The 19842-nt window shown below is 25.9% G+C and overlaps 4 protein-coding genes across 9 annotated transcripts in view; 2 read left to right on the top strand and 2 right to left on the bottom strand.

The window, feature by feature from the left end:
- LOC112603511 (aryl hydrocarbon receptor nuclear translocator homolog) overlaps positions 1–4017 on the bottom strand; it is a 33170-nt gene extending 29153 nt beyond the window's left edge. The window contains exons 1-2 of the mRNA XM_025352110.1: positions 3763–4017; positions 3473–3521 (exon numbers count right to left, since the gene is read on the bottom strand). Of these exons, the coding sequence (XP_025207895.1) occupies positions 3473–3521; positions 3763–3790 (77 nt within the window). The 5' untranslated portion in view covers positions 3791–4017. The remainder of the gene's footprint in view (positions 1–3472; positions 3522–3762) is intronic.
- A 696-nt stretch (positions 4018–4713) lies between these two features.
- LOC112603622 (integrator complex subunit 4) lies at positions 4714–13997 on the top strand. The gene is made up of 17 exons (XM_025352298.1): positions 4714–4764; positions 4848–5009; positions 5893–6021; positions 6086–6241; positions 6309–6485; positions 6792–6931; positions 6990–7182; positions 7265–7439; positions 7501–7706; positions 7766–7888; positions 7951–8086; positions 8961–9094; positions 10931–11283; positions 11341–11505; positions 11877–12036; positions 12099–12321; positions 13731–13997. The coding sequence occupies exons 1-17, from the start codon at positions 4714–4716 to the stop codon at positions 13940–13942; spliced, it is 2895 nt and encodes a 964-aa protein (XP_025208083.1). The 3' UTR covers positions 13943–13997.
- Positions 13998–14063: 66 nt separating this feature from the next.
- Positions 14064–17089, bottom strand: LOC112603640 (serine/threonine-protein kinase TBK1). Of its 2 annotated transcripts, none has more exons than XM_025352323.1 (4): positions 16319–17089; positions 15952–16256; positions 14650–15889; positions 14064–14508 (listed from the first exon to the last, which is right to left on the bottom strand). In XM_025352323.1, exons 1-4 carry the CDS (start codon positions 16571–16573, stop codon positions 14101–14103), a joined length of 2208 nt encoding a protein of 735 aa, XP_025208108.1. In that variant the 5' UTR covers positions 16574–17089; the 3' UTR covers positions 14064–14100. The 2 variants fall into 2 exon arrangements, with proteins under 2 accessions (XP_025208108.1, XP_025208109.1); XM_025352324.1 differs by having other exon boundaries at positions 15952–16231; positions 16319–16406.
- A 1085-nt stretch (positions 17090–18174) lies between these two features.
- LOC112603621 (MTSS1-like protein) overlaps positions 18175–19842 on the top strand; it is a 33832-nt gene continuing 32164 nt past the window's right edge. For 2 of the 5 annotated variants that reach the window (XM_025352297.1, XM_025352294.1), the window contains exon 1: positions 18175–18742. In XM_025352297.1, the coding sequence (XP_025208082.1) occupies positions 18668–18742 (75 nt within the window). In that variant the 5' untranslated portion in view covers positions 18175–18667. The remainder of the gene's footprint in view (positions 18743–19842) is intronic. The other 3 variants (XM_025352296.1, XM_025352295.1, XM_025352293.1) reach the window with 3 other exon arrangements.

Below are 19842 nucleotides of genomic sequence, written 5' to 3'. Positions count from 1 at the left end.
CTAACTAATATTTTTAAGAATTTGAATGAGCCAACTCATAAATAAAGAAAATAAATTAATAATTTTATTTTTGATATAAGTTGTATCATAAATAGTTAATAAATAATAAATAATATATTCGATTCAACTGCACTATTCAAATAAATAATTATTTTAATTGCTCGTCAAATTATATTTATAATAACATTACACATATATAATAAAACTTAATCCATATTCCTTATTTGGGATGTAACTAAAATGGATATCAATTGAATACAGTTCATATGATGAATAATACATCATAGATGTATGTTTGTCAACAGTTTGTTTTTAAAACAATAATCTACTGAACCGCTATTGTTTAACAAACAAACACTTCAACTAAGCAACATAAAATTTTGTTTGTGTTGTTATCCAAAATATGATAGATATAGAAAGTCATGTTGTATGTTTGCCATCAAAACTAACAATGTACACTAAGAATTGTCAAATTTAATTTTCTTATAAGCTATTGCCTATTACTACTTGGAATGTCATAATGCTATATTTATAATACAAGTGCTTTTAAATATTTAATTTAATATATTTTTTAGCCTAGTAATAAAAATAATCAATAAAATAAAAGCAAAATAATTATACATGTTATTATTAAAAAAAAAAAATTTAAAAAAAAAAGAAAAATAAAGATGAATTCTGGATAAATTAAATATTTTTTATTTTTAAAGTAACAACAGTAATCTCAAAATTTAATTGGTTTCTTATCCTATGAAAATCTATACTGAACAACACAATTTTATACAAATCAAAATATACATGTCATATTAGCTTAATTAAAACTCATTACAAACCTTGCTATATACTTAAATGTAATATTAAATAAAATATAATTGCTTTACAAATAACATGAGTATAATATTTTAATATATTATAGTTGATTAAATAACAAACATATCAAAATTAAGTGACAAAGAAAATAATATTTACCATAATAAATAATATTAAGTAAAAAAATATAAACAAATATTCCAAATTATCAAAATGAATATATAATAAATGTAAATCTGTAAAAGAAAAATATGTAGATAAAATGAAAAATAAATGAAATTTAATATTTATAGACATAATTTTAGATTCCAAATGGAACGATGAATGCATTGATTTTATAATGATGTTTTTATGTGTAAATACACTTTTACTATTTGAAAAAAAAATGCTTAGATTTATAACTTTGAGTGTTCTTTCTGGTACTAAATAAGATTTAATTGGCAGGCCAAAAAATAAAAAATGTATAGTACTTTTCAAAACAATTGAGAAAAAATAAGAAAAACGCAACAAATTAGACTCGAGATTGACAGTACAGCAAAATAATTACCTACTTTTTTCTTTATGAAGAAATATATAATAGTAAAATATTTAAGTATACGGAATTGAATTATGTCAATAGCTATTTCATAATGATTATTAAATATACATATTATTTTTATAATAAAGAATGTAAATCCTTTTTTTTTGAATATGAAAAAGTGAATGATGGCAAACTCCTATGAAACTTCTCATGTAATAAAAGAGTATATTAACCAACAACAAAATTTAAACTAAAAGAAGGTAATAACTGAAGTAATGTAAATTATAAAAATTGGTAGGTAGAGAGGTATTTGTTAGATAGAAACATAGCTATGTTTTGATTTAAAACAGATAACTGGCATTTTCCCTTCTCTGAAGTTTTATCTTAAAATATCACCAATATGAAACAATTATTTTTTGAATCAAGTTTAAAGTACTAATATTTTAATGAATTTATTATTATAGTTAAATTGTGGAATTTTTATAATAAATAAATATTATGTTAATGTATTTATTTATAGACAAGTTTAAAATATGTATAATTTAAGTTCCTTTAACATAAGATATTGATCAAATAAATTCAAAGGTAAGTTAAATTTAACTTATGAACAATATAACACTATTCTAAATTAACTGAAAGTTTTCATTTAATTTTATAACACTTACAACCTATGTAGAACATAAGTAGATTACATCCTAATAATTCATGTTTTACAATATAAATATCAATCTGAAAGAAATGTTTATGTTTTTTTGAGCTATACAAAGTTGAAGCACTTAATAACTTGAATCTTGTTTTTATAGTATATATTATATATTTATTATTAAATAACACAACATATTATGAATAACTAACTTATATTTCTTTAATAATCAATAAAATGCCATAAAATATAATAATAATCATTGATAATGATTAAGTTATATGCATTAACTAATATAATAGAACTAATATTATATTATACTATATTATATTTTAATGCAAATAAGTTACAGATGTTCAAACAATTTTAGAAATAGATTTTATATTTTCATAAGTAGAAGTTCTCCAAAAAAATGTTCTGCTTTGGAATTTACAAATTGTTTTCAAACAAAAACTACATTCCATTTTTTAATTTAAATATCTTAAGCTGAAAAATATGATACAATGTCCATACAAAATTGTTCTAACAGCAATTTAAAAATATCAAAAATACATGAGTACAACTTTATTTAATAAGTGTTATAAATTCAAATTATTTCTGTTCATAAGGATTAATTTATTATGAACCTATAATAATGTAATGAATCTATTTTATTCACAACTAGTATGCAGTAGATACAAACTTTTAGGTTTTTATATTTATATTTAAAATAATGACAGTTGGTTGCTATTTACAAACATTTCAAGAAAAATATTTATTTTTTTTATTCAAAATATTTATCAATATTCTGAAGAAAATATTTTTAACAGTATTTTTCTACGTGTATTCTTTGATAATATTTATAATGGAAAATAATATTAGTTATTAATTAAAAGGCATTATATTATTTTTTTATGAATTTCATTAAAATATATTGCCATAATTTTGTTTTAGTATATAATCAATTCTAGGCAAGTACTAAAATTATTTTTTTCATATTGTATAAATATGAGCGAAATATGTAATTAAAATATTGGTGAGGAATGAATATTACGGAGATAAAAATATGTAATAAAATAAATAATATATTTGATTTAATCATAGTGTGAATTGCAAGAAAATCAAGGTTCTTTGTATAATGAGTTTTTTTCTATAATTTCTCCAGTTGTTTATAGATGCATTAGGTGGGTGAGTTTACCTCTGGTAGAATTAATCAACTTTTAGCTGAACTTTTTAATAAGTAATTTATAAATAATAATACAATATACAAACTTATTAGTATATGGAAGATCTTTGGTCATCCAATAAAAAAAAAAGGTTTGATTCTAAATCCAAGCTTTACTTACTTTAATATGTATGATTAGATGGTAGGTACTTTATAATTAAATTAAATTTCTATGAGTTCAAAATGTATACTTGAATACAAATGTACAAATGTAAGGCTTAATTTTTAAACCTCTCACATATCAATTGTGATTCATTAGAAAACATATTGTTAAAAACAAAAAGCATTTAATTCTTACCCTAAAGAACCAGCTCTTCGTTTTTGTATGACTTTGCTCAAGTCTGTACCTGAAACAGAATAATTAAAAGATTATGTATATTATATATGCATCATTAAAGGTTGAAAAAGTTATTGGTATTTTAAAATAAAATAAAACATAACTAATATTATTGATTCTTTTTTATCTTAAATGAGTTATTTTTGAGGGATAACATTGAGGCCAATTTTAAACTTTCAATCTCTTATTAAACTAATTCGAGTTATCGTCAAAAATAATTCAAATATATATAATTAGGTTTTGTTTCTTACCAGGCAATGAATGCGTTAGCGTTGTCATTTATAAAACCACTAAACACTTGCTACACACGACACTATGGCGCATGCCGTTTACACTATAAAATATATAGAATATTAGTTAATTTTGCACAAAATACGTATTCAAATATTTTTTTAAAGATCTAAAATTTATATGCTGGATCAAAAAAAAAAAAAACAATAATAATAGAAGAGAAACGAAAGATTCATAGAATCAAAGATGAAAGAGAGATAGACTGACAGATACTAAATAGAGAGGGTCGACGGAGGAAAAGTACACACACACATACAAACAAATCTACACACACACAATTCACAATACATACAAATATTATTCCAGTAGACATATATATATATTTATATGTATGGATTACTCAAATATCAACATTCGGCCATTTTGAATTTCTTTTAATTTTTACAAAGAAGTTGTAAACTTGAGTTACAATTTATCAAAGGATTAATTATAACTAATAAAATAACAAATAAATAAATAACAATAAACTTTTATTTTTTACACATTAAAATATAAAATGTAAGTTTTGTCTATACATTTCAATTTAATAAAATGGTATAAAAGTGGTAAGTGGTAAAAACCTGAATTTTCTATATTCTAATGATAATACATTTATCAATATTGCATTATAAAAAAAAAACAAATTAAGTTTGATAAATATTTTATATATATATATAAATAATAATTACACTAGTTAGTAGTGTTAGTGGTGCTACTAATTTTACTATCTATTTAATACATACTAATTTTTTTTTTATAATACTTACTAGTTACCACTAAGTTCATGTTTCCCATAAATTGTAATTAGATTCATAGTCAACGATAACAAACAAGTAACAATATAACGGTTTATAATTTGAGGAAATTATTACATAATATACGAAAAATATAAACTTTTGAATACTTTGATTTTACTTATTTACTGTGCTATCATGGCGGCAGTTTTAAAAAAAAGAGCATTAGCAGAGTATAGTACACAAGTGGTAAGAATTGCCACTATTGATATTTTTCATAATTATAAAATGTAGAAAATATTAACATTGATGAGACATTTTGTTTTTAATAGTTAGAGCAACAACCACCAGTAAAAAAATTGAAATGTCTAGTGAAATTGTCTGCTTTAACAACTGGTGCTACCTTATCACTTGTAAACACAATTAATGGTCGTAAAACACCAAATGATGTAGTGCAAATTTTGCTGCAAATATTAGAACAACTTCAGTTTCAGGTAAACAATTAGCTGTCAACTTCTATTAAAGATATATTCAAGAATTTAGCGTTTTATTGGCACATATACATTGTATTCTTTCTATCCAGTATGATTTTATAAAAGTTCATAATTTAAATAGGTAGCTAGGAGAATATACTTATATTCATTAAGTAGTCATTGCTGACACAAAAAAACCAAGCCAACTTTTTGACTAACACCGCTTTAATGATATTTTAAATGATGCAATCAGAAAGAACAAGTTTTATTATGCCCATTTTGCACTAAGTTACATTATAGTGCTGACAAAATAAAGCCAGTATAATTTCGTTAAACTAATAATATTTTATTATTTAGCATAAAAATTTCTATTACAACAATAAATTGGTTAATTCAATTATGATTTTTATATTTTTAATGATTCTATTATGTTAAAAAAAAAATAAACTTATTGATGATATATAAATGATATAATAATGTAACTAAATATCTGATATTAATAAATTAAATTAAATTGTAGGTATTTAATTTTATGATTAATAATAAATATTTTTAAATAATTAATATTATTTGAAGTGCTCTGTCTCATTTTAGAGTAACTATGGGCTACAAATGATTTTTGTCAAGTTAGATCATACTAAATCCATCAAAATTAGTTTTCATCGTCAACTTTTGTTATTGGCAATCAAAAATTTACTATTACACGTTAAATATAACAAAATACAAGATAGTTTGTTGGAAAAAATTTACTGACAACACTCAGTGTATATTAGTCATACTTATTCCCATTGTCATTCGCGAAACTGGTCACTAGAGGTTATTCTTGTAATGAGACAGAGTATAGTTAATTTAATTTGCTATTTTTAAACATTTAACAAAGAATGTAAGTAAAATTAATTTTTAGGATTCGGATATCTCTAACATTTTAATTAAACTCAGTGAACATTTTAAACTTCAATCAGATTCTACAGTCAAGATATTAATATTTTCTGTTTTATCGGCTATTGGTTCTTCAGATGAAACTAGTGAAGATGTAAGTTAACTGATTATGATAATTTAATAAAAATGATATTTAATGATAGATTTTATTTTTATAGAATGTTTACAAAATTATTGAAGAAATATTTACTTTAATGAAAGAAGTTAAATCTCAAAAAATCAAAACTAGTGGTCTAAAAACACTATTAGCACTTGGAAAACGTATGAATCATGATATGGATCTTCATTTAAAACTCACTAATTATGCTAAAGAAGTACAACTATAATTTACTGGTATTTATTAATACAAATTATAAAAATGTGTGGTTATACTTTTTACAGACATTGGGAGATTATAGACCAAACATAACATGTGAAAGTTTAGAAATAATAGGTGAATTGATGCCTGTAAAAATTCCACAAGATTGTTTAGATATTCATTCTGAAATGTTAAAATTAATTGGAAGTTATACACAGCATTACAATGCAAAAACAAGGAGTAATGCTTTTAATACAATGGTAATAAATAAATAAATAAAGATTTAACAATGCATTTTTTATTTATATTCTTGTATATGAATATTTAGAAGTTCCATTTTTCGTTTAATTTAATATCTCTTCAAATGCAGTACTTTGTTTTGTATTTGGGAATAATTGTCATTTATATGTAATATAGAATATGTGTAAATTTCAATAACAAGATATAAAATTTTCCTTATGCATGAAATATGAATTGTGGAAAGTTTAATTTTTAATTTATTAGGACCTCTGAACAGTTTAATTGTATTTTTATATCAAATTATGTTTTAATGTTGCCATATTTAGGTTCGATTGCACGACCGAGGTATTAGATTAAACCCTGCTGTTTATCTAGATGTTTGTTCAGTTATAAATGATGATAATGAAATGGTAAGAGAAGCTGCTTTAAACGTGATTTCAGTTTTAGGAAATTATTATCCTGAAGAGTAAGTAATTTAAAGTATATAGTTATTTTATGTTTAAACAAATTATTTACTTTAACAGAAGAATCAAAGGTAGTAATGGTGAAGAGATGGCTCGAATGTCTGATGAGGCATTTGAAAATATATGTAATTTTATGACTGATATAAGTTACCGAATTCGTACTCAAGCAGCAAAGCTTCTTGGATCTTTTATGTCTGTCAGTACAAATGTTTTGTTGAAGACACTGGATCAAACATTAATGTCTAATTTGCGTGTAAATACTTGTATAATATATTAAACTATTTCATTTAAAGTCTATTTTCAAACATAATTTAATCCATGGTTAAATTTTACAGAGAAAACGAACTTCTATTGAACGTGTTTGGGAATGTTTAGCAAAAGGTACAGCTATGATGAGTGCATTAAGCACTAAAGATACACCTCAAGAAATGTTGGATGCACAGCAAGTTAGTTTGGTTAGCACAGGAGCTAGTGGTGCTTATCTTCATGGTTTGGAAGATGAATTTCTTGGTAATAGTATACTATTTAAAAATAATAATTTATTATTAATATTATGAGTTTTAAAATTTAGAGGTACGTATAGCTACAATAAGTTCTATGTGTTCATTGGCAACTAGACATTCAGAATTTGCAGTGATTGCAATGGAGTTCTTAGTAGACATGTTTAATGATGAAATTGAAGAAGTACGTTTAATAGCTATTGAAAGTCTTGTAAAGCTTTCATATGCGTCTGGACTACGTGATGATCAAGTGGAGATTATTTTAGCCGTGATTGAAGTATGGATATCTATTTAGAATATTTAATTGATTAATTTTATAGTTTAATAATCATCTAGGATTCATCAAGTGTTGTGCGTGAAGGCTTACATAATATATTTGCATCATTTGAACTATTAAATCAAGAAGGATTAATGATGTGCACTAACAGATTAATTGAAAGTTTAAAAAAATATCCAGAGGTAAATACAATTTTTATTATTTAATAAGTATTTGTCTTAATCTATGTATATTTTTTTTTAAGGACAAAAAATCCATATGGAATTGTATGAAAAACTTAGGACTAAGACATCCAACATTAACATTGGCGTTAGTACCTGAGTTGTTGGCAATTCATCCCATGTTTGAAACTCCTGAACCAAATGTAGAAGAACCATCGTGTATCCTTTATCATTTATATATTTTAATTTATCAATTTTACTATATGTTTTATTTATTTATTTTTATTTTTTATTCTGTTTTTCATTATCTTATGATGCACTAAAAATTCTTTAGTTTTCAACTTAAATGATGGTTTTTTGTAGAAAATAAGTTCTAGTTGGTATTTTAGGGTAGCAAAAGTAAAGAACCTATTTTTTTTAAGTAACTGGGAAAAACAAAAGAAATACTTAACCAAATTGATTATTTTTTTTTTTTTTTTTTTAATATAACTTAAATATTGAAGATATTTGAAAATTTCACTGGAAGTTAATGTTAGCATTTCCTTTATATGTATATTATCATTTTATAAATGGTTTAACTCTTTAAGCTATTTATTGACATATGAATTTCAAACTTTCATTAAATTACATGTTTAAACAATAATTATGTTTAATATTTTATTATGATTAAAACAGTATTCATGGAGACTTAAAACATGGGTATGTTATAAATTATTCTAAACACAATTGTATTTTTTAAATATTAAATTTAATTTTAGTATATTATATATTCATACTATTTTACAGTAAAATTATATTGACTCAAAAGTTAATAATAATTAAGTAAGGAATATTTTTACCAAAAATTATCATAATACTAATAGTAATATAAAAAAACATGTGTAATATACATAGTGAAAGGTAGATAAAACATCTTTGCTCAGAATTATTTTTAACATACAATGATATCTCATTGAATTTAAATTTTACTCGTCCATTACAGTGGTCCTCTCAATAACTACTGTAGAATGGAGCAGTACCCTCTTATCCATCTGTTTTTATATATATATTGGTCAATCAAATAATATAACTTTTCTTTAACTCATAAAAACAGATGTAAGTGTATTAATTTTAGTATTTAATGCGGCATCCAAGTGTAATTCCATTATATCATTACTCGAGGATAAAACTATCAAACACTATAGTTACTTAAGAGACATTATGCCTCATTTAGTTCCATCTTTGCAAGTATGAAAAATTTAAATTATTAGTAATTTTATTATTTAGTTTATTTAATTATAGTTAAGTGGACACCACATATCTATAGAATGTTTGTGAAAAATTTCAACTTGGGATAAATTCATAGTTTTAACAATATTTTCGTGATCTTACCATTTTAATTTTTTTTTTTATAAATAGTTAAACTAAAAATATGACACAAAAAATATTGTCTTCATTATGTATAAATTTAGTTTCCCAACTATGACTAGTTTCAGTAGTATTTATTACTCGACAATCATAATAGTACTATCATAGTCACTTTTATATTATGTTGAATTTGTATTTAAAACTATATTAATATTTAAAATTTCAAAATATTTAACATTTTAACTGCTATGTGATCATAGACGTTTTTTCCGCAGAACCACATTTTATTTTTTTATGTTACTGTAGTGTTACAAATTATCTTTTTTTAACTTATATAAAAAAATACATGATATATTTTTCAGTACTTATTAATATAATCTATTTAAAACTACTAATACACTATTCATTACATATTCAAATTTTCTTCTCCATGCTGTCTTCAAAAAATATTAGTCCAATACCATAGAAAATATCTATATTTACAAATAAATGTGATTACGACAACCCGTAGCCATGAGGTGTTTAGATAATAATAAGATGTGACCAACAGCGATCATTTAAATAATTGTATGCTCTGATACTGTGTGGTCACATATGATTGCATGGTAGTCAATGTGTTAAAATGTGGGTATATGGTATCCTCTTAAGAGGACGCCGCAACCGCATATGTTACCTCTGTCTTACATACATACAACATAGCAAATTTTTGTTTAGCAAAATCCATTTTATGTTGTTAGCTTTAACATTAGAGTAAATTTACCTATTATAAAACTTAAATGTAAGAATTTTATCTAGGCAATGACATAGGCTTTTGTTAATATTATAATTCTAAAGTGAGTTATGAGCATTTTAAAGTTTCAATATCTTATATGGCTATAACTCAGCTTAAAATTAAAATATCAATAAAATTCTATGTCATTGTCTAGATAAAATTCTTGTCTTTAAGTTTGATAATAGATGAATTTACTCTAATGTTAAAGCTATCAACATAAAATGGATTCTGCTGAACGAAAATTTGCTATGTTGTATGTATGTAATACAGAGACAACACATGTGGGTATGGTGTCCTCTTAAGATGTAAAATTAAGATATTTTCTCCGAGGACTTTGTAAATCATTTTTGTGACCTCAAGAGTAAAATATTAAATCTGGTATATTAGTATGTTACTTATAATATAGTTTTTTTATTATTTAATCAATTATAATAGAATTGTCGATATGATGGGTTTTAGTTTCATTTTATTTTAGTACATTTTACAGCCTATTAAGTTAATTAATAAAGTTTATAGTTTTATATGATGATAATTTTATGATCTTTAAAATATTAACTGTTATTGAATTATATTACCTTTAATTCACTAAAAAGTAAAAAATAAAATAAAATTTTCTTTTTTATCACATAATATAATTATATCATAGATTAAATATATAGTTATAATTTATCAATAGGCAGTGTAATATACAATTAATTAATTAAATACTTGTGAAATCCAAAATTATAATTACATACATTATCTATTTTTAGTATATGTTATTTATTAATGATACCATACGCATGTTAGTATTAACTTTATTATTAACATATCATTAAACTATTCAAAATACAGATGCTTAAAAATCATACCTATAAACACCATGGTTTAATTAGATATTTAATTAAATGTTATTATTTTAATAAGTGACAGAATTTGTAAAATGTATGTGTATGTATTTTTAGCTAGGTGGACGTTTATCAATAAGTCAAGTAGAATTAAGACCTACTGAATCAGATTCATCTAAATCTCTTGAGCTTCTTGAATCATTAATCAATCAAGTATCTATAGTCAAAGGTAGTACTAAAGTGAAAATTAGTTTGCTGGAAACTTTTTATCATAATCTTATACGACTGGCTCAACTTGATCAATCTGTTAATGGTACAGCAGAGCTTAGTGCTTTATATATGCATAGTCAACTATTATTGAATAAAGTGCTGAATAATAATAATAAGACATTTTATTCAAATGCTGTATCTACTCATCAAGCAAATAATGTGCGCACAAATATTTCACAGTTATTGCAGAATACTTTAAAGTATGTAAATCTAAACTAATTAATCTTATCCATATAATTAATCCTATTATATTTTAGAATGCAGTACTTGTTTGTTGGCTTGAGTGTTCAAGAATTAGCTAGCATAAAACAATTCAAATTAAAAGTTATAGCTCTCCTTCTTGTATATATTGTAAATGCTACAAACCAATCAGCCAGAACACTTAGTCATTATTTTTTAACTCAGTTAGAAGACACTATTAAGTAAGTAGATAATAAAATAAATATCTAAATAGTGATTGTTGTTGGAATTTTGAAATATAATAATTAATAATATTGCAACATTTGTTTATTAAAAAAAAAAATATATATGTTTTTCAATTAAAATAACTATTAAATTACCAAAAACCTAGATTTTAGTTAATTATTTTACTTACATCAGTTATATCAATTTTTTAATAGTTACATTACATACAATATTACTTAAAAGGTTTTTAATAAATATCATAAATTGTTATTGTCAAAGACACTTTAATAGGTAATATTTTACCTTTATCAAAACAACACAATGTTTAGTGATTTTTTACATTTATATTTAAAATATAATATTTATTAACTTTGATCTTGATCTTTAGGTATATAAGTGAACATGATATACAACTTGAGTCGTTCACTTCTGTTGTTTTTAAAGAATTATCTCAATTAGAAGAATCTAAACCAGGAATTGTGGCTAAATTACTTTTACCTATATTACAGAGCTCTGAACCTACTCCACCACCAAAACCAAACACTAACGTAAGAATTTACTAATAAATTATTTTGTATGATAAATTTATAATTTATTTATTTTACTTTAGATCAAAATGTGTAAAGTTGTTATTAATCGTCCACAAGGTGGCCCAGATACCACCCATAAGTTATCAGCAGGCTTAATTCTTCCTATCCCTTTAAATGCAGAGTTGTACAGTTTACAAACAGAGTCATTATCTTTGTTGCGCTTAAAAATCAAATATCCTGATCAACAAACACATTTAATCATGCCACCAAGAAATCACTTACGTTTAGTAAATCTCAGTAATGGTAAGTGAAATTTAAAAAAAATTAATGATTATTGCATAATCCATTTATAACTAATGTTCAAATTACATTTAATATTTGTTTTTCTTCTACAAAATATGTTTATTTTATGTTAAATTTAATCTGATTTTATAAATATCTTTCACTGTTATAGTTAACTGACCAAGAAATTAACCTATAACAAGGGTAACGTTCATAGAATAAAATACAGTTAAATCTTTAGTTGAGGGCTAAAAATGTAGTCTAATAGAAAAATTAAATATAATAACTAATAAGTCTATTCACTATGTAATAAATTTAACAGAAAAGTTGATTATTCTAACATAAAATGTCTATGTTATATGTTAATAAGGTGACATTTGCACGATAACCGATTACCCAATATATTACCTAGTTATGTTCAAGCATATATGTATCAGTAAGATCCAGATTTATATGCATTTGCATGTTTTTTTTTATTTATATTAACAGACCAAAAAGTAGTAAGATGAGTATATTTCTACCAAATAAAAAGTATAAATGCATAGGTTAGGTTAGAGCTTATAAATCCAGGCTCTAATAATCAGACATAAGTGTTGTAATAGATAACTTAATTATTTCAAAATTATTTCAGTACGTAAATACCAATTTAACAAAACATTAGTTAATACTTTGACTATGTAAAATATGTTTATAAGCCATTTGTTAGTTATTTAGACGCCCATATTAAAATTTCCTAAAATCTATTACCTCTGAAAAATAACCAAAAATGCTTTTCCAACACAATAATGTCCTTAAAAAATTACGAAATTTTTTTTTGATAAATAATTAACTATGCAAGCGAAAAGAAAATTAGTTTAAATTTTGAAATTTTAAACACTATCTAAACTAAATCAACAATAATACAAAATATCAAAATTAAGTATCTTCAATAAACAGTGTACCTGCTAAAAATAAATAAAACCATGCTATCTATCTCCAACTGACCAATTAATATATGTTATTTTTTTGTTTTTTAAAAAAAATCTTTTATATCTAAAAAATATCAATCAAAATTTTTAAAAACCATATTTCATAGTACATTTTGAATTTGCATTAAAAGTTAGTAAAATTACCTTAATATTAATATGTTCTAAAAAATGGAAAAATATAATAAAATATAAAATAAAAGTTTCTATTTTTAAAGTATCTGTTACACAAAACAAATAATTTACTTAGAACACACATTTTCTTAGAGCACCTAAAAAATTATATGCTTTACATTGAAATCCATTACTAGTTATTGAATAAGTTATACTTATGTATGGAGATAAATAAAAAAGTAATGATTGAATATTGAACCCTCCCTTATCAATAAGTTTTTGTGTATGTCACTGTATGTTGTAGTATTAGTTTTAATTTTATATTAACTTTTTTTTTTTTTTAATTTCTAGAATCATATTATCTACTTGATACAAATGCATTAATATCACACCGTTCTGAATGGTCAGAAGCGTGTTTTGTTGAGCTGAGCTTAGCATTTGATCTAACTGAAACAGAAGGAGCTCTGGCACATGTCTTACCTCCTACACAACCATGTATTGTTGATTTATGCAAACCAATCAAACTTAAAGTGCACCCTAAACCTGTAAGACGTGGAATGTGATTAAATTAAATTTTTATTATATACATGCAAAATGCAGATGAATATTAACAATTATAAATTTATTAATTTGATTGTATAAAAATATTTTTTAATAAAAATTTAAAAATATTGTATAAATTAATTATTTACAATATACTTAGTATTTAAAAAACAATAAGTCAGTCACATAATTTATTCGGCTCAGTTATATGTTTGAGAATTTCATTATTTCCCTTAATATCAGTTACAAGATCATCAATATCACGTAGACCTCGTAAACTAGCCCTCAATGCTTGAATATCTTGAGCACTAATACGACCAGCATGTTTGGCACCACTGGATGTAAATTTTACCTTAGCTACATTTACAAGACCATCATGAAATGATGCATCTGTGTCATTTGCACGCTCAATGAACCCAAGCAAACGGTGCTCAAATGTATCAAAATCTTTATCTAAAATTTGTGCCTGTAAGTAGACAGTCTGCGCCATTTTATACCAATCTGCCATACAATCAGCTAATTGCGTGACTACAGGCTGAACATCTGTATCTAATAATGTTCGAGCTCTACGACTGGTCTCTGTAATCTAGAAAATAGTATTAAAAAATAAATTGGTATAATCAAAAAAAATATCTGTTTTTAAAATGAACTATAAAATAAAATTTTAAGAAAAAAAATTAAGCATTTTTAAAATCTTTAATATTCAGTTCTAATTTCTATTACATACCTTAATTATTTCTAATACGTGAAATTGTTCATCATTATATGTGAGACTACGTGTAGCACGGTCTCTCAGCAAATGTTGCCAAGAATCCCTTAATCTTTCTACAAGTGTTTTTATTTTTGCAGGTGCTCTATTTTTATTTGGACATTTAAATGATCTGGTTGCTGATTGCCATTCTCTAGTTAATGTCTTTTCTTTAACGTATCGTTGATGTAACTGTTGTATTGCTAAACTTAAGCTATTATTCAATTCATCGCTTAATTTGTCCAACTCATCTTTCAGATCAGTAGATATATTCTTGATGCCAATCATATTATTAACACTTTTGTGTCCTCGTACTGAAATTTCTACTAGGTATTTTGTACATTTAAACACACTTTGTAAATGGTCACTCTTACTCAATACAGATTTCAGTTTTTCAGTTACAATTTTTGTAAATACATGTACACATTTATTAATTAGTTGACTGTTTTGTGACAATTTTTCAACACGCTTTTTACAAACATGTCCTACGCTGCATGCAGTCTTAGCAAGTCCTGCGTCACTGTCTACAGATGTCAGTTTTGGCAGAGACATATCTGGAAATTTTGGGAAATTAGGAATTTCACTATCAGCCATCAAAGTGACATTATTATTTTCTTTACTGAAAAGTAAAATAGGCTTATGCATTTCAGTTGGCTTATAAGATCTACCAGGAAGATCTAATCCTACTTCTGTTAAGAGGTATGTAGATTTATATAAAAGTATTTGATTAGCAGGAGATATTTCAGTTTGATCTTGTATTAAACACTGAAGTCTCTCATATGTTTCATCAGGGTGCAAATATACTCGTATATTTTGAACACGATTGGTATGAAAAATATGTAGTAATCTTCTATCTAATGTTTTAGTAACTTCAGCAAAAAATTTTTCAAAACTCCATATTCGTTGAGGTTCTAATTCTAAAAGACCTGCTAAAATAGGAGTAATAAGCTTTTTACAGCCATCACTTAATTGACAATTTTTTGGTAATTCTCTACTCCATGTTATTGAACCTTTTTCAGATGTTTGCACTCCTGATAAAACACCAGATGCCTTCTCAGTTGTTATATAATGCATAGTCTCTTTGTTTCGTCGCCCACCATATGGTCTAAATGGTAAATTTCCTGTAGCTACATGGTACAATGTAACACCGATTGACCATAAATCAACAGTAGCACCAAATGTCTTTGCTACTGGTTTTCGTAAAACTGCCCTCTCATACCTGAATAAAAAATAATTACAAACATCAAAATTAAATTAAACAAAATACATTAAATTCTTTACATATGAGGATGGAGATATTCCTCAGTTCCATACAACGACATAAACTCTTGATCTTCGTGTAATTCTCTTGCAGCTCCAAAATCAGTTAATTTATAAATAGGTAGACCATCATCACTTAAAAACTTCATGATATTACCAGGCTTTAGGTCTCTATGTACTAAATTATTATCACGTAAATGTTTCATACCAGCTGTGAGATGTTCTAAAACTAATAGAAACTCATCTTCCTGTAACCCATATGTGTTTTCTGGATCATCTAGTATTGTAAATAAACTTCCTCCTGTACATAATTCCATAACAATGACCTATAATAACTTAAACTTTAATAATTTAATTCGTCATTAAAATATGAAAACTAATCACTAACTTTTCCGCGACTTTCGTGTTCTTCTTCAATGGCTAACAGCTTTACTATGTTCTCGTGTTTAACCTTTTCCAGCACCTCAAACTCACGCATTTGAACATCTAAAGGTCGCATGTGACTTAACTGATTAAAAGTTTTGACGGCCACTGGTTCACCATTGTGTTTATTGACACCTTGATAGACCGCACCAGTTGCACCCTTTCCAAGCACACTTGTAGTACACCAAACATAATTAGTGGATCCACGTAAAAATGACATGACTGCTTCAGGACAACTGTGCTAAGGACACTGTTCACTTTCTCCAAAATCCACAGCAATTGTTGTAGTGACAACACCATTGGTCACGGTCTGCAGAATATAACATTCCTAGAAAACCTAAAAATGACCTTCTACAGCCCTACCTCAAGTTTGAACATTGAAACTTAGGTACACGTTTAAAACAATATATCTCTAATTTCTATTACTGATATTCGGTTTCTGTGTAAAAAAACGACGATTGTTTATTTAATTGTATTATTTATTACTTCTTTAAATGTTTGTTTTGATATTATCTTCATGTAGTCTTATCATTCATTATCATTTATCACTTACAGCCACAGAATACAGATATGTATAATAATTAATAATATCATACAATATATTATCTGTGGCTCTGTGCCTACTGCCTACGGTACTAACATGTGTAAAAAATTACTGTAACGATTAAAGCTGTTTGTTAGAAAGCCTTGGCAGTATGTGATCGTATCTCGAAAGTACGAAGTATTATAATAAAAACTAAAAAGTAAGAAATGTAAAAGTTGAACATAGATTATTACAATTATGTTTGAAAATAATTTAAATAATGAACAAAATATAATTGTTGCTCGAACAAAGTATAAAGTATATTATGTATAGGTAATATAGATGATATTTCCGAGTCGGTAACGATATAATTATAAAACTAAACAAAAATATATTAAATATAATGAGTATTCTAATAAACAACACTTAGCTTGATAATATTATGAGTTACACCTTCCACGTCTAGAATCACTCTTTACACTTCAGCTTGACTCTTGTCAATACCTAGACACCATGTCTAAAGTTTCATCCACCTTTTATGTATAATTTTGATTCCGCTTAGCCAACCACCCATACCCTTTCATTAAAAATCTCAACTTAAGTAATAACTTCATAGAAGAGAACTGATTGTCAATGGTACAGACCTCATAAATAAATTAATCTTTTAATAATATTAATGATATTACCAAGAAAACAAAGTGTCATTGCTGATTGGACTCTTATTAATTTCAGTTAAATAAAATTAATCTGCGCTATCATGTATCATAAAAAATTATCATTCACAGATTGTGAATATCCTATTAAAAAATTAAATATGATATGATATAATAGTATGGAGATGTATGCAAATTTATTATTACAGAAACATCAAACAATAGTTTTCCTAAAATCATCTAAATTATATTTTTAATAGTTTGTCAATTGTCGATAATGAAAATTGAATTAAGTTTTTATAGTTTTATTACACATTTACACGTGTATCATTAATACAGCTATTGAGCCATACAAATAATGGAGTAAGTAATAAAAATATGTATTATTGTTCGGTTTTCAGTAGTTTAAGTAGTTTACGCACTGTAAACAAACTACTCTGCGAGGAAAAATTATAAATTATAATCTATTATCGAAAGATTCAGTTTTGCGAAAGACGCGACCAGTAGTCGACCAGTGACGACTGACGACGACAGTCGACATTTTACCGTTTAGGCAGTAGCGGGGGGCGTACCTCTTCCAAGTAGATGGCGTGCGAGTTGATCGACCCTGTTCTATGGACTGTTGTGCGGTGCCGTTTTGTTTATACACATTCACACGCGCGCGCACTCACACACAAGCACACATACATGCGCGCGCAGACACACAAGTACAACCACAGTGGCGGCGAGCGTGATGTCGTCGATGTCGATTCCGTCCTCAGTGTTCGTAGGTGTCGGTCGTGTATCCGCCTCGTACATGTTTCTAAGATAAAAGTAGTGCAAATGGTTTTGTTCTGATTTGCTTATATTTTTCTACTCTGACAGAAGTAAGTAAGAAATACGTTTGTGCCTGTTTTTTAATTTTCTTCAGTGACGGAATACCCACACGCGATGATCGACAATCACGTCCACAGGGTTATTGTCGTGGTGTTTTTCGGCAGTGAATAAAAGAGACTTCGCAAACGGGATAAATAATAATATTTTTATACTCTATTATTATTGAACGTGTGCTGCGTGTGTTAGTGTTTTTGAGTTCGATTGTATAAGAGACCGTTAGTGTGTGTGTGTGTGTGTGTGTGCGTGTATTGCCGCTCACACTATGGAAGGTAACGGGGTCGGCAAAGATTGCAATGCCCTCGGCGGATTATTCCAGCAGATCGTCATGGACCTGAAGGTAACTACTAATAAATAATAATAGTAATAGTATGAGCAAAGTATAATTTTATTGTTATTATGGTCGTTATCGCTGTTCGTTATAAAGAAGAGTCCGTTGCCTATCCATGTCCAATGATATACATAGACATACTATCATTATAATAGGTTCGCGAATCATCGTGTGTGTGCCGTTTATCGAATGTTCGTATATAATCTGTCTGTTCAGATAATAGCTGGAAACTAAAAACCTCTTGTTCAAATGCATAACGTCAGAGCAAAGCGTTATATTATATATTATACCTATCTAAATAATAAAATTAAAACATAATACTTGTATAGATATAAACCACAAATTACGTACGCACTAGACAATACTGTAAAATGTATAATAATATACAGATATACATAGACGACTGAAATAAATATGTCGCGAGAGTAATCTAAACTGGAGCTCATAGAGAACCGTCTAGTTTCATATGTCATGTTATTATATTGTAATAACTTGGTTAGATTTTTACGAATATCAACGTATATTTTGTAATGATCAACCATCATTGCCCATAATTCCGTCAAATATTGATTTTTATTTTCCGCAGAACAACTTGAGAACCACAAAATATCTACGTAATAGGAATGATCGTGTATGGTGTATGTATATGGTACTGTTATTATAATAATTATCATAATACTACGGTTCTCCGCGACCATCGTTCTATTTATCCCTAGTACCTATCTTTTTTTTTTTTACGTCACGCGATTTATATGAGTTTTATTTTTGTTTGTCGATTCCGTTTCATTTATTATTATACTACTATGTATAACGTTTCGTCGAAACACATCCATAAAACGACAAATGTTTACAAATTCCACCCACTCGTCACATTCGATATTTTTAGTCGCATTTATACATTATATTCCTGAGACTATATATTTAAGCTATGTTTTAAGCTTGATTCTCAGGATTTAATTAGATAGGTAAGTAGTTTTTTAAACGATAAATCTAAAACCTATAAATAACATTTTATAGGTAATTATACGGTTTATTATAATTATGATTATGATGGATAGAATTTATTTGGAATTCAATAACTTTGTGGTAACATAAATTATAAGTAATAC

Source organism: Melanaphis sacchari, unplaced genomic scaffold (assembly GCF_002803265.2).
Source record: "Melanaphis sacchari strain LSU unplaced genomic scaffold, SCAv2.0 Contig10_pilon_pilon, whole genome shotgun sequence".
Classification (NCBI taxonomy): Eukaryota; Metazoa; Arthropoda; class Insecta; order Hemiptera; family Aphididae; genus Melanaphis; species Melanaphis sacchari.
This window is presented reverse-complemented; position numbering and strand designations above follow the sequence as displayed.

Coding starts and splice junctions, on each gene's coding strand:
- LOC112603622 (XM_025352298.1), top strand. CDS start 4,714: ATGGCGGCAGTTTTAAAAAAAAGAGCATTAGCAGAGTATAGTACACAA. Junction 7,183..7,264: donor CATTAATGTCTAATTTGCGT/GTAAATACTTGT, acceptor TAAATTTTACAG/AGAAAACGAACTTCTATTGA. Junction 12,322..13,730: donor TTTAGTAAATCTCAGTAATG/GTAAGTGAAATT, acceptor TTTAATTTCTAG/AATCATATTATCTACTTGAT.
- LOC112603640 (XM_025352323.1), bottom strand. CDS start 16,573: ATGTCATTTTTACGTGGATCCACTAATTATGTTTGGTGTACTACAAGT. Junction 16,257..16,318: donor AACACGAAAGTCGCGGAAAA/GTTAGTGATTAG, acceptor AAGTTATTATAG/GTCATTGTTATGGAATTATG. Junction 15,890..15,951: donor GAATATCTCCATCCTCATAT/GTAAAGAATTTA, acceptor TTTTTTATTCAG/GTATGAGAGGGCAGTTTTAC.